We start from the raw sequence: 13,700 nt of genomic DNA, 5'->3' as shown, positions 1-13,700 counted from the left end.
CCAATGAACTGGCCTCAACTGTTTCCTGTGGCAGAGAATTCCACAGATTCACCACTCTCTGTGTGAAGAAGTTTTTCCTAATCTCGGTCCTAAAAGGCTTCCCCTCTATCCTCAAACTGTGGCCCCTCGTTCTGGACTTCCCCAACATCGGGAACAATCTTCCTGCATCTAGCCTGTCCAATCCCTTTATTATCTTATATGTTTCAATCAGATCCCCCCTCAATCTTCTAAATTCCAATGAGTACAAGCCCAGTTCATCCAGTCTTTCTTCATATGAAAGTCCTGCCATCCCAGGAATCAATCTGGTGAACCTTCTTTGTACTCCCTCTATGGCAAGGATGTCTTTCCTCAGATTAGGGGACCAAAACTGCACACAATACTCCAGGTGTGGTCTCACCAAGGCCTTGTACAACTGCGGTAGTACCTCCCTGCTCCTGTACTCGAATCCTCTCGCTATAAATGCCAGCATACCATTCGCCTTTTTCACCGCCTGCTGTACCTGCATGCCCACTTTCAATGACTGGTGTATAATGACACCCAGGTCTCGTTGCACCTCCCCTTTTCCTAATCGGCCACCCTTCAGATAATAATCTGTTTTCCTATTTTTGCCACCAAAGTGGATAACTTCACATTTATCCACATTAAATTGCATCTGCCATGAATTTGCCCAATCACCCAACCTATCCAAGTCACCCTGCATCCTCTTAGCATCCTCCTCACAGCTAACACTGCCACCCAGCTTCGTGTCATCCGCAAACTTGGAGATGCTGCATTTAATTCCCTCATCCAAGTCATTAATATATATTGTAAACAACTGAGGTCCCAGCACTGAGCCTTGCGGTACCCCACTAGCCACGGCCTGCCATTCTGAAAAGGTCCTGTTTATTCCCACTCTTTGCTTCCTGTCTGCTAACCAACTCTCCACCCACACCAATACCTTACCCGCAATACCGTGTGCTTTAAGTTTGCACACTAATCTCCTGTGTGGGACCTTGTCAAAAGCCTTCTGAAAATCCAAATATACCACATCCACTGGTTCTCCCCTATCCACTCTACTAGTTACATCCTCAAAAAATTCTATGAGATTCATCAGACATGATTTTCCTTTCACAAATCCATGCTGACTTTGTCCGATCATTTCACCACTTTCCAAATGTGCTGATATCACATCCTTGATAACTGACTCCAGCAGTTTCCCCACCACCGACGTTAGGCTAACCGGTCTATAATTCCCCGGTTTCTCTCTCCCTCCTTTTTTAAAAAGTGGAGTTACATTAGCCACCCTCCAATCCTCAGGAACTAGTCCAGAATCTAACGAGTTTTGAAAAATTATCACTAATGCATCCACTATTTCTTGGGCTACTTCCTTAAGCACCCTGGGATGCAGACCATCTGGCCCTGGGGATTTATCTGCCTTCAATCCCTTCAATTTACCTAACACCACTTCCCTACTAACATGTATTTCGCTCAGTTCCTCCATCTCACTGGCCCCTCTGTCCCCTACTATTTCTGGAAGATTATTTATGTCCTCTTTAGTGAAAACAGAACCAAAGTAATTATTCAATTGGTCTGCCATGTCCTTGCTCCCCATAATCAATTCACCTGTTTCTGTCTGCAGGGGACCTACATTTGTCTTTACCAGTCTTTTCCTTTTCACATATCTATAAAAGCTTTTACAGTCCGTTTTTATGTTTCCTGCCAGTTTTCTCTCATAATCTTTTTTCCCCTTCCTAATTAAGCCCTTTGTCCTCCTCTGCTGAACTCTGAATTTCTCCCAGTCCTCAGGTGATCCACTTTCTCTGGCTAATTTGTATGCTTCTTCTTTGGAATTGATACTATCCCTAATTTCTCTTGTCAGCCACGAGTGCACTACCTTCCTTGATTTATTCTTTTGCCAAACTGGGATGAACAATTGTTGTAGTTCATCCATGCAACCTTTAAATGCTTGCCATTGCATATCCACCGTCAACCCTTTAAGTGTCATTTGCCAGTCTATCTTAGCTAATTCACGTCTCATACCTTCAAAGTTACCCCTCTTTAAGTTCAGAACCTTTGTTTCTGAATTAACTATGTCACTCTCCATCTTAATGAAGAATTCCACCATATTATGGTCACTCTTACCCAAGGGGCCTCTCACGACAAGATCGCTAATTAACCCTTCCTCATTGCTCAAAACCCAGTCCAGAATAGCCTGCTCTCTAGTTGGTTCCTCAACATGTTGGTTCAAAAAACCATCCCGCATACATTCCAAGAAGTCCTCTTCCTCAGCACCTTTACCAATTTGGTTCACCCAATCTACATGATGTCTTCATTTTTTAAAGAAAGGGGCTTCCCTTCCTCCACTATCAACTCTGCTCTTAAATGCATCTCCCCCATTTCACGTACATCTGCTCTCACTCCATCCTCCCGCCACCCGACTAGGAATAGGGTTCCCCTGGTCCTCACCTACCACCCCACCAGCCTCCGGGTCCAACATATTATTCTCCGTAACTTCCGCCACCTCCAACAGGATCCCACCACTAAGCACATCTTTCCCTCCCCCCCTCTCTGCATTCCGCAGGGATTACTCCCTACACAACTCCCTTGTCCATTCGTCCCCCCCATCCCTCCCCACTGATCTCCCTCCTGGCACTTATCCGTGTAAGTGGAACAAGTGCTACACATGCCCTTACACTTCCTCCCTTACCACCATTCAGGGCCCCAAACAGTCCTTCCAGGTGAGGCAACACTTCACTTGTGAGTCGACTGGGGTGATATACTGCGTCCGGTGCTCCCGATGTGGCCTTTTATATATTGGCGAGACCCGACGCAGACTGGGAGACCGCTTTGCTGAACATCTACGCTCTGTCCACCAGAGAAAGCAGGATCTCCCAGTGGCCACACATTTTAATTCCACATCCCATTCCCATTCTGACATGTCTATCCACGGCCTCCTCTACTGTAAAGATGAAGTCACACTCAGGTTGGAGGAACAACACCTTATATTCCGTCTGGGTAGCCTCCAAACCTGATGGCATGAACATTGACTTCTCAAACTTCTGCTAATGCCCCACCTCCCCCTCGTACCCCATCTGTTACTTATTTTTATGCACACATTCTTTCTCTCACTCTCCTTTTTCTCCCTCTGTCCCTCTGAATATACCTCTTGCCCATCCTCTGGGTCCCCCCCCCCTTGTCTTTCTTCCCGGACCTCCTGTCCCATGATCCTCTCGTATCCCCTTTTGCCAATCATCTGTCCAGCTCTTGGCTCCATCCCTCCCCCTCCTGTCTTCTCCTATCATTTTGGATCTCCCCCTCCCCCTCCCACTTTCAAATCCCTTACTCACTCTTCCTTCAGTTAGTCCTGACGAAGGGTCTCGGCCTGAAACGTCGACTGCACCTCTTCCTACAGATGCTGCTTGGCCTGCTGCGTTCACCAGCAACTTTGATGTGTGTTGCTTGAATTTCCAGCAACTGCAGAATTCCTGTTGTTTGCATTGTAAGTTGTCCCGTGATTAGGCGCCGTATCTCAATAAATACTAAATTAACGAGTGTCTTCACAATCAATCTCTCTTCCTCACCGTATCCTCAGTGATTCTCCCAATGCTCCAGGACACCGAACACGCAGGGCAGAGTCAATGGGTATATTTATCAGCTCTTGATTAGTAAGGACATCAAATGTTAGAGGCATCTCGTACCTGGCAAGTGTAACTGATAATTAAACAATCTTCAATTACAGTGACACAGCTTTAGACGACATTAAATATTGAAAGTAAACCCGGCCTGTAACTCTCCTCGGGGAATCTGTTATTCTATATATAACCCCCCCCCACCCCCGCCACACCCCAACACCTGGATTAGACCACCTGGGGGATCTGTTATTCTACATATAAACCTTAGACCCCTGCATGAGATCCCGGCCTGTAACCCATTCCAGGCACCTGTTATTCTATATATAACCCCACCCCCGAATCCCAGCCTGTAACCCAATCCCAGGCACCTGTCATTCTGTATATAACCCCTCCCCCGCCAACCCCTGGATTAAATCCCAGACTGTAACCCAATCCCAGGCACCTGTCATTCTGTATATAACCCCTCCCCCGCCAACCCCTGGATTAAATCCCAGTCTGTATCCCACTCCCAGGGATCTGTTATTCTATATATAACCCCCCCCCCCAAACCCTGCATTAGATCCCGGCCTGTAACTCACTCTCGACGATCTGATATTCTATACTTAACTCTGACCCGCTGAATTAAATCCCATCCTGTAACCTACCCACTCCTGGGGATCTGTTACTCTATATATAAACCCCCTGAACCGCTGGATGAGATCCCGGCCTGTAACCCACTCCCGGGGATCTGTTATGTGCTTTCTAATTCCGGTGGTATTCCGGAGAATGGAGTCGGATTTGCGATGAAAAGGAGGCGGCGAGGGGCGTAGAGATCACAACATAAATCTTGTCATTAGGAGTATTCATTTCAACAGGTGAAGGAAGTCAGGGTGAGAACTGGATATCCGCGGACCCTGGAAACTACAGATGTGCTTTGCTTTTGAATCCTGTGGGAGGGGCGGTAAAGAGGGAGCCCCGCGCTGTGGGAAGGGCGGAGGAGAGCGCACTCCTCAGCGGGAGGGGCTGGTGAGGGGGGAGCGCCGCGCTGCGGGACAGCGAGCATATCGGCGCTGGGTTCCCTCTCCTCTTGCACAGCAGGACAAATTTAATGGGCCAAGTGGCCTTCCCCACTGCCAATGTTATAATTTATCCAAAACCACATCCAGCGGTGAAAAGCGAGGGGAACTGCGGAAATCCCTCCGATCGAGAGGATGGCAGCGTAGCCGGAATGAACGCGTTGCTAACGTTGTACATACAAAGGGTTAATCTCCCTCCCTCCCTCCCTCTCTCTCTGTCCCTCGTCCCCGCCTCTCCGCTTTGGGTGTGGGTGAGAGCGTTTGTCGCGCAGAACTGTTGATCACACTGTCCTCTCCCTCTCTTCCTGCGAGTTTAAAATCTTGCTGCTTCCCCCTCCCGCGTTGGCCGGAGCAAACATATTTTCGTAAGTTTTAAACCCTGTTGCGCCTACATCTGCAATCGAGTCTGATTTTTTGCGTCTTGTTTTTCCCGTCTGGGGCCTATATTTTATAAGGGAACCATTTTCTTTACGTCCTGTTTTTTGGGGGGGGCGGGAATCTGTGGACTGTTTTGAATATTTTTCGGGTGTGTAGAACAGTGAAATGTGAAAATCAGTTCATAATCCCATTTCCGAGGGATTTCAGAGTAACTTTAACCGGATCGGTGCTACAATGAGTGTGATTGAGTGTGAGCGTGAGAGAGAGTGCGTGTGCGTGCGTGTCTGTGTGTTTTCCCAATGGAAAATGCCTGGAATATTTTAAGCTTACAAGCCACCACAGTGCTCGCCCGATCGCTGCCTCTTGGGAGTAGGATTAGGCGCTTCTTACAATTCAATTCACTCCTAGAATGTGTTTTTGTTGGGGTGGGGGAGATGCGGTGAGAGTTTTGGAGGGTGGGAGGGCGCGGGGAAAGTTGCGAAACTTTGCTGGATCTGGGGGTGTTGGGAGGGCGAGGGCGGTGAGTGACCTGAGCCGGGTCACGGTCGGAGGGGGAAAGTTTCCGTCTCGGTGATACCTCTCCTTGTTGGACGCAGGACACCATGTTGGGAGCGCCGGCCGGCATCGTGGTTCTCGTGGCTGGTGAGAGACCGACTTTATCCTTCTTCCTTTGCGCTGTTTGTCTGTTGATGTGAGCGACTCTCTTCCCCCTCACTCCCTCTGCAAACATCACGTTTCCCCGTCTCCCCCCCTCTGCCCCCATCTTGCCCCCCCTCCGTTCCTGTCTCTCACTCCCTCCCCCACCCTCATCTCTGTGACCCCCACCGGCCCTTTCACCCCTCTCCACCTCTGTGACATCCTCTGGTCCCGACATACTTCCCCGTCTCTGTGACCCCCCTCCCCCAAACCTCTCTTTGGCCATCCAAGCCCTAAACTGCACCTGTCCCTCTCTAACCCTAGAACCTCCCTCCCCCCGCTCCCGCAACAGTCCTGGGACACCCTGACCCAGCACCTCTTGAGGCCGGTTGTTAGGCTGGGCTGGGCTCGGCAGACGTTAGGTCTCTGAGGAATGTTGACCTTGGGACGTTGAAAAACGCTTGGCTCTGGGCCCCGGTTTTATGGTCAATAGAAACACTGGGTGCACCTGATGCCTTTTACGATTTAATGAGGCCCCTAAGGAAGTCAGCCGATCTCTTCCACGGCCAGGAAGTGCTCCTGATAAATGTGCAACCCGCCATAGGCTTTATGGGGCTGTTCACCTTGTACAGGAGGAAAGGTCAAAGGCAAGATCTGCACTGTGGGGCTGGTCCGAGGTCTAGTATGCACTTTCTGGGTAGAATGGCCTGCGGCGTTAAGTTGGGGAAATGCGGACTGCCTCTCGGGGCCTCAGTGACTCGATTGGTTCCGAGAGGCTGTGGAATTTGTCGCTGCAGGCGGATGAGAAGGCCAAGTCATTGGGTGTTTTTGAGCCAGGGTTTGATAGGTTCTTGATCAGTTCGGGGCAGTCAGGAGAATGGGGTTGAGATGGATAATATATATCAGGTGGAATGGTGGAGCAGGCTAGATGAGCTGAATGGCCTTGTTCTGATCCCATGCCACGGTTCTGTGTAGGGAGAGTGGGTGCAGGTTATGACGGATGTTGTGAAGTCGGGAGATTTCGGAGCTCGGGGACTTGGCAGCTGAGGCACAGCACCAGTGTCATACAGACAGAGAGGAGGCAGGCAGGGAGGGAGGGGGTGCCCCATCCAGAACCCCCTTCCAAGGCAGGGAGAAACTTCAACATCCTCCCTCCCCACCTGCCATCACTCACACTGATGTTGGGTGGTGGGATCTTGCTGTGCACACCTGCCCCATTTTGGTCATCACTTTTCTGGTTTAAAGCCAGAACCTGTGCCCATTGACGTGAGAGAGCTGAGGGGTGGGTGCAGTTTGGGGAATGGGAAATACTGGAGGTGGGGAGAGGGGGCAGTGGGGTCGAAGCTATGTCTGTTCCCTGCAAAGGTTCGTCCAGCATTTGAGCTGGATTGCATGTAAAGAGGCTCTTTGGCCCAACTAGTACGTCCCTACCTGAGCCGGTCCCATTTGCTGATATTTGGCTTATGTCCCGCTAAGCCTTTCTTATCCATGCACCTGTCCCAAGTGTCTTCTAAACATTGTAATTGTGCCACCCACTTCAATGTACGGGGTAGAATCTGTCCTTCAGACTGGTGGTTTGTGCCTGCATAGCCGACGGGAGAGGGGAGAAGAGAGAATGTCTGGGCTGCCTTACCAAGGCGGTGGGAGGATTAGAGAGTCCACAGAATGCAGAATAAAGTGTCACGGTTACAGAGAAAGTGCGGTGCAGGAAAATGATAAGGTGCAAGATCATAACGAGGTAGATTGTGAGGTCAAGAGTCCAATTTATCGTACTTGGGAACCGTTTAATGGTCGTATAACAGCGGAGTAGGAACTGGGTTTGAGCCTGGTGGGGCGTGCTTTCAGGCGTTTGTATTTTCTGTCTGATGGGAGGGGGGAGAAGAGAGAATGTCCGGGGTGGGTGGGGTCTTTGATGATGCTGGCTGCTGTACCGAGGCAGTGAGAGTGAGGACGGAGGTTTCTGTGATGTGCTGTGCTGAGCTGAGCTGTGTCCACACCTCTTTGCAATCTTGTTTCCATCACACCAACAGAACGGTTGCCATACCAAGCTACTCCTGGGTAAATGTTGCATCTGTCTGCCCTTGTCTATGCCTCTCATGGTTTTGTCCCCCTCAGCCCTCTCCACACCACCGAGAGCAAACCCGGCCTCTCCCGTCTCCTTGTCCTGGGGAATCTCCTCTGCATCCTCTCCAGTGCAGTCACCTCCTCCCCCGTACCGAGTTTTACATCCACAGGGAGGAACCAAACTTCCTTTAAAGTGTCACCCAGAAATTCTTGTCTTTCCTCCTCTCCCCCCCCAATCCCAGATCCTCCTCCTTACGCCCCAATCCCATCTACTCCTCCCCAATCCCGTCTACTCCTCCCCAATCCCATCTCCTCCTTCCCCCAATCCCAGCTCCTCCTTCCGCCCCAATCCCAGCTCCTCCTTCTGCCCCAATCTCATCTACTCCTCCCCCAATCCCATCTACTCCTCCCCCAATCCCATCTACTCCTCCCCCAATCCCATCTCCTCCTTCCCCCCAATCCCAGCTCCTCCTTCCCCCAATCCCAGCTCTTCCTTCCACCCATTCCCAGTTACTCATCCCCTCCAATCGCAGCTCCTCCTTCTCCCCAAGCCCAGCTCCTCCTTTCCCCCAATCTGAGCTTCTCCTTCCCCCCCCAATCTGAGCTCCTCCTTCCCCCAATCCCAGCTCCTCCTTCCCCGCCCCACCCCCGCATCTTTAATCCAAGGGCATGAGGAAGATTACCCAACCTTCCTCAGGGTGGAGAAATCGGGAAGTGATCCGAGGTTCTGGGAGGGATTGACTTGTGGGGGTGGGGGAGAGATTGTTACGTCCAGCCCCTGGAGAGTAGGGACGTGGAAGAAGGCGATGGACAGGTGGAATTTCGTTGATTGTGGGTCTGTGGGCCTCTTGTCCAGTGGAAGATACAAGGTAGGGCATCTAACAGTGAAAAGTCCGTCAAACTGCATCTGCCTTGCGCTTGCCCTGATCCTTGCCTTTCTTTTCTGTGTCCCACTCCCAGAGCCATACTTCTCCCAAATTATGTTCAGTCTGTGAATTGAGAGATTGAGATTGAGTTATTTGTCACACGTACATGGAAGCTTGCAAAGCACCAAGTTGCCTGCATTCATAACCAACACAACGTGAGAATGTACTGGGGTGGGTAGCTTGCAAGTGTTACTGCATTCCAGTGCCAACGTATTGTGCCCACAAGAGTGTTCAGCAGAACTCAAGAAAACAAAACATAACAGACAAGAACCTTCCCCACACGCCCCCCCCCCCCCCCCCCACCGATGTGGCCAGTTCTCTAGCCCCAGTCCAGGCATCCAGACCTCCAGTCTGACTTCAGCCACCGGCTTCTGACTGGCCATCGGGCTTCGATGCTCAGCAGAGACTCTGAACCCGAGATTGAATGAGACCAGACAAAACTGTTTGTTCATTGAGAAAGAATTTACCTTCCGTTCAATTTGAACCACTGTATAATTCTGGACTTCACAGTTGCAATTGTAAAAGAGCAGACAGTTAATTGCAGCTTGTGAGTAACAGAGAGCGTGTGGATTTGGTTTTCTCTGCAAGAGGTTTCGAGGTCAGGAGCACAGATGTCTTCAACAGTTGAACCAGGAGTTGATGAGAGAGCAGGTGAAGGAGAGTATGTGAACACATCCGTCTGTGTCTGACTCCGGGAGTGTGTGATGGAACGGTGTGGAGGGAGCCTCACTCTGTGTCTGACCTCAGGAGTGTCTGATGGGACAGTGTGAGTGAGTTTCACTCTGTGTCAGACCCTGGGACTGTGTGATGGGACAATATGGAGGGACTTTCACTCTGTGTCTGATCTCGGGAGTGTGTGATGGGATGGTGTGGAGGGAGATTCACTCAGTGTCTCACTCCGGAAGTGTGTGATGGGATGGTGTGGAGGGGGAGTGTGTGATGGGACGGTGTGGAGGGGGAGTGTGTGATGGGACGGTGTGGAGGGAGATTCACTCTGTGTCTCACTCCGGAAGTGTGTGATGGGATGGTGTGGAGGGGGAGTGTGTGATGGGACGGTGTGGGAAGTGGGACAGTGTGGAGGGGGAGTGGGGAAGTGGGTCAGAGTGGAGGAGTGATATAACAAGGAAACGGGTCCCTGGTCCACCTCGTCCATGGCAATAATGATACCCATTGAAGCTCACCCCAGTTGCCATGTTTGACCCTTATCTCTATAAACTTTTCCAATCCAAGTCTTTTCAATGTTATTAACATACCTGCTTCAACTAGTTCCTCTGCCAACTCATTCCACATACAGGCCATCCTCTGGGTGAAAGAGTTGCCCCATCAGATTCCTACTAAACGACTCCCTTCCCACCTTAAACCTGTGCGCTCTGGAAGTTAATGGGCTATGCACTCAACCTGTCCCTGCCCCTCATGATTTCACATACCTCTGTAAGATCAGCCCTCAGGTCGCACTTCAGTGAATAAAGTCCCAACCTCTCCGTAGCTCAGACCCTGGCAGTGTTGTTGGAAATCTCTTCAGCACTCATTGATGAAGGGGAGAGGTTGGAACCAAACCCGAACCACAATGAGAATAAGTTTGCATCGTCTATCTATGTCCATTCAGAATACAGAACAGACAGCACAGTCCCTTGGCTCTCTGTGTCATACTGACCTTTTAACCCACTCTAAGATTAATGTAGCACTTCCCTCACACATAGACTTCCAGTTCTCTTCCACCCATGTGCTTATCTGAGAGTCTCCGGAACGTCCCTAACGTATCGGCCTCTGCCAGCACCCCTGGTAGTGTGATCCACGCACCCACCGCTCTCTGTGTAGAATTTAAAAACAACTTCCTTCTGACATTTCCCCTTGTACTTCCTTCCAATCACCTTCAAATTATGCCCCGTCTTTATTAGCCATTCCCGCCTTGGGGAAAACAAATTTTCAGGCTGTTTACTCAATTGATGCCTCTTATCATCGTGGACGCCCCTATGAAGTCATCTCTCACCCCTCAGTGAGAAAAGGCCTTACTCCCTCAACCTATCCTCATAAGGCACGCTCTCAAATCCAGACAGCATCCTGGTACATCTCCTCTGCACCCCCTCTAAAGCTCCCAAACCCTTCCTATAATGAGGTGACCAGAACTGCACACAATACTCTGGGTGGGTCTGTCCACAGTTTTATAAAGCTGCAACATTACCTCGCAGTAGATATTGTCATTGTTACAACACAACCAACCATTTTCCTGCCAAGAATGCGATTGCAATGCAGGGATTGAGAGAAAACTCCCACCGGAAGCTGCCCGGACTGGAGGACTCTCGTTCTGGGGAGAGATCAGATACGCTTTCCCTGGAGCGAAGGAGCCTGAGAGGCTTACTGATAAGAGGAGTAGATAGGATAGGTCGTCAGTCTTGTCCCCTCTGGTAGGGAGCCAAAGATCAAGGTAAATCTGTCCTCAGAAGAAGAAGGAATTAATGCAGTAGAATCTTACGAAGAGCTGTCCAAAAACAAAGACTGTGAACAATCAATGTGCAAAAGACAGACTGGAAATAGACAATGATACTGGGAACCGAAGTTGTAAAGTCCTTCAAAGTGCGTGTAGGTTGTAGAACAGTTCAGAGTAGCACTGATTGAAATTAACCAGCCAGTTTAGGAACCTGATGGTTGTATTATGGTAATAACTGTTCATGTATCTGGTGGGGTGGGACCTAAGGCTTTTGTAGCTCCTGCCTGATGGGAGTAGTGTGAAGAGAGGCCTGGGTGGTGGGTGGGGGTGTGGTCTTCCATGATGGATACTACTCTCCTACAACAGCGCCTTTTGTAAGTGTGCTCGTTGGTGGGAAGGGTTCTGCCAGTGATGGACCGGCCTCAGGTGAGGGCTCGATGATTTAAAAGGGACCCAAGGAGAAGGTTTCTCACACCAAAATCAGATACAAGAAGGATTACGTAATGGACTGACAAAGATTTATAGAGTGGTTGCGGAGAAGGACTGATCCAGGAGAGAGGGAGGGAAACATTCAGAAACAGAGCTAAGTTCGGGTTTTGACCTTGAACGCTGGCCAAGGACGAGCATGAGAAACAGCAACTGGATGCCACAAAGCATCAGCAGACAGTCGGGGGAGGATCCCGGCCTGCGGGCAGGCTGTGAAATCCTGTCTGTCGGCAGACTGTGGCTCGGACACCCGCCAGCTCTGGGGTAAACCTTGCTTTGGTTCAAGGCTCCGAAGCACAGAATGGTAGAGATATCACAAATCTTCCCAAAGAGTGATAGTGGCAAACAGGGAACATGAAACACCATGAGCTCCAGTATATTCCCACGGGTTTTAGACAGTATCACAGAGTTACATAGACAGACCTGTCCCCACCGGTACTGTACCCCAGTGTTGTATAATGACAGACACATCCCCACCGATACCATTCCCCTGTGTTATACAGTGACAGACCCGTCCCTACCGGTACTGTACCCCAGTGTTATACAGTGACAGACCCGTCCCCACCGGTACCGTACCCCAGTGTTATACAGTGACAGACCCGTCCCCACCGGTACCGTACCCCAGTGTTATACAGTGACAGACCCATCCCCACTGGTACTGTACCCCAGTGTTATACAGTGACAGACCCATCCCCACCGGTACCGTTCCCCTGTGTTATACAGTGACAGACCCATCCCCACTGGTACTGTACCCCAGTGTTATACAGTGACAGACCCATCCCCACTGGTACTGTACCCCAGTGTTATACAGTGACAGACCCATCCCCACCGGTACCGTACCCCAGTGTTATACAGTGACAGACCCATCCCCACTGGTACTGTACCCCAGTGTTATACAGTGACAGACCCGTCCCCACCGGTACCGTACCCCAGTGTTATACAGTGACAGACCCGTCCCCACCGGTACTGTACCCCAGTGTTATACAGTGACAGACACGTCCCCACCAGTACTGTACCCCAGTGTTATACAGTGACAGACCTGTCCGCACCAGTACTGTACCCCGGTGTTATACAGTGACAGACACATCCCCACCGGTACCGTACCCCACTGTTATACAGTGACAGACCCGTCCCCACCGGTACCGTACCCCAGTGTTATACAGTCACAGACACATCCCCACCGGTACTGTACCCCAGTGTTATATATTGACGGACCCGTCCCCACTGGTACCTTACACTGGCGTTATACAGTGACAGGCCCGACACACCGGTACCGTACCCCAGTGTTATACAGTGACAGACACATCCCCACTGGTACTGTACTCCAGTGTTATAGTGACAGACCCATCCCCACCGGTACTGTACCCCAGTGTTATACAGTGACAGACACATCCCCACTGGTACTGTACTCCAGTGTTGTACAGCGACAGACCCATCCCCACTGGTACTGTACCCCAGTGTTATACAGTGACAGGCCCATCCCCACCAGTACTGTACCCCAGTGTTATACAGTGACAGACCCATCCCCACCAGTACTGTACCCCAGTGTTATACAGTGACAGACACATCCCCACTGGTACTGTACCCCAGTGTTATAGTGACAGACACATCCCCACCGGTACTGTACCCCAGTGTTATATATTGACGGACCCGTCCCCACTGGTACCTTACACTGGCGTTATACAGTGACAGACCCGTCCCCACCAGTACTGTACCCCAGTGTTATACAGTGACAGACCCGTCCCCACCGGTACCGTACCCCAGTGTTATACAGTGACAGACCCGTCCCCACCGGTACCGTACCCCAGTGTTATACAGTGACAGACCCGTCCCCACTGGTACCGTTCCCCTGTGTTATACAGTGACAGACCTGTCCCCATTGGTACCTTACACTGGTGTTACAGACCCATGCGCACTGGTTCTCTACCCTGGTGTTACGGTGAAAGATTTGGGAACGTTGGTCAATGTGTGGAGCTGTGTTCTGGAGTCCGAGGGTGTTGGTAGGAGTGGTGGGAGCCGAGGTTCTCACACTTGTCCTCCAGCGTTCTGGGTCTGTTTAACGCTCTTCGTTTCCATCCTCAGCCACCCTTGGAGTGCACGCCACGGAATTAGGTGA

The 13,700-nt window shown here is 50.7% G+C and overlaps 1 protein-coding gene across 1 annotated transcript in view; it reads left to right on the top strand.

Moving 5' to 3' along the window:
* Positions 1-13,700, top strand: part of hpn (hepsin) — a 95,838-nt gene that overhangs the window by 73,251 nt on the left and 8,887 nt on the right. The window contains exons 12-13 of the mRNA XM_072266201.1: positions 5,641-5,686; positions 13,667-13,696. Coding sequence (XP_072122302.1) covers positions 5,641-5,686; positions 13,667-13,696 — 76 coding nt within the window. The remainder of the gene's footprint in view (positions 1-5,640; positions 5,687-13,666; positions 13,697-13,700) is intronic.

The sequence above is a fragment of the Mobula birostris genome, chromosome 8, assembly GCF_030028105.1.
Source record: "Mobula birostris isolate sMobBir1 chromosome 8, sMobBir1.hap1, whole genome shotgun sequence".
In the NCBI taxonomy this organism is placed as follows: Eukaryota; Metazoa; Chordata; class Chondrichthyes; order Myliobatiformes; family Myliobatidae; genus Mobula; species Mobula birostris.
Note: the sequence above shows the minus strand (reverse complement) of the source record. Positions and strands in the feature narration are given on the sequence as shown.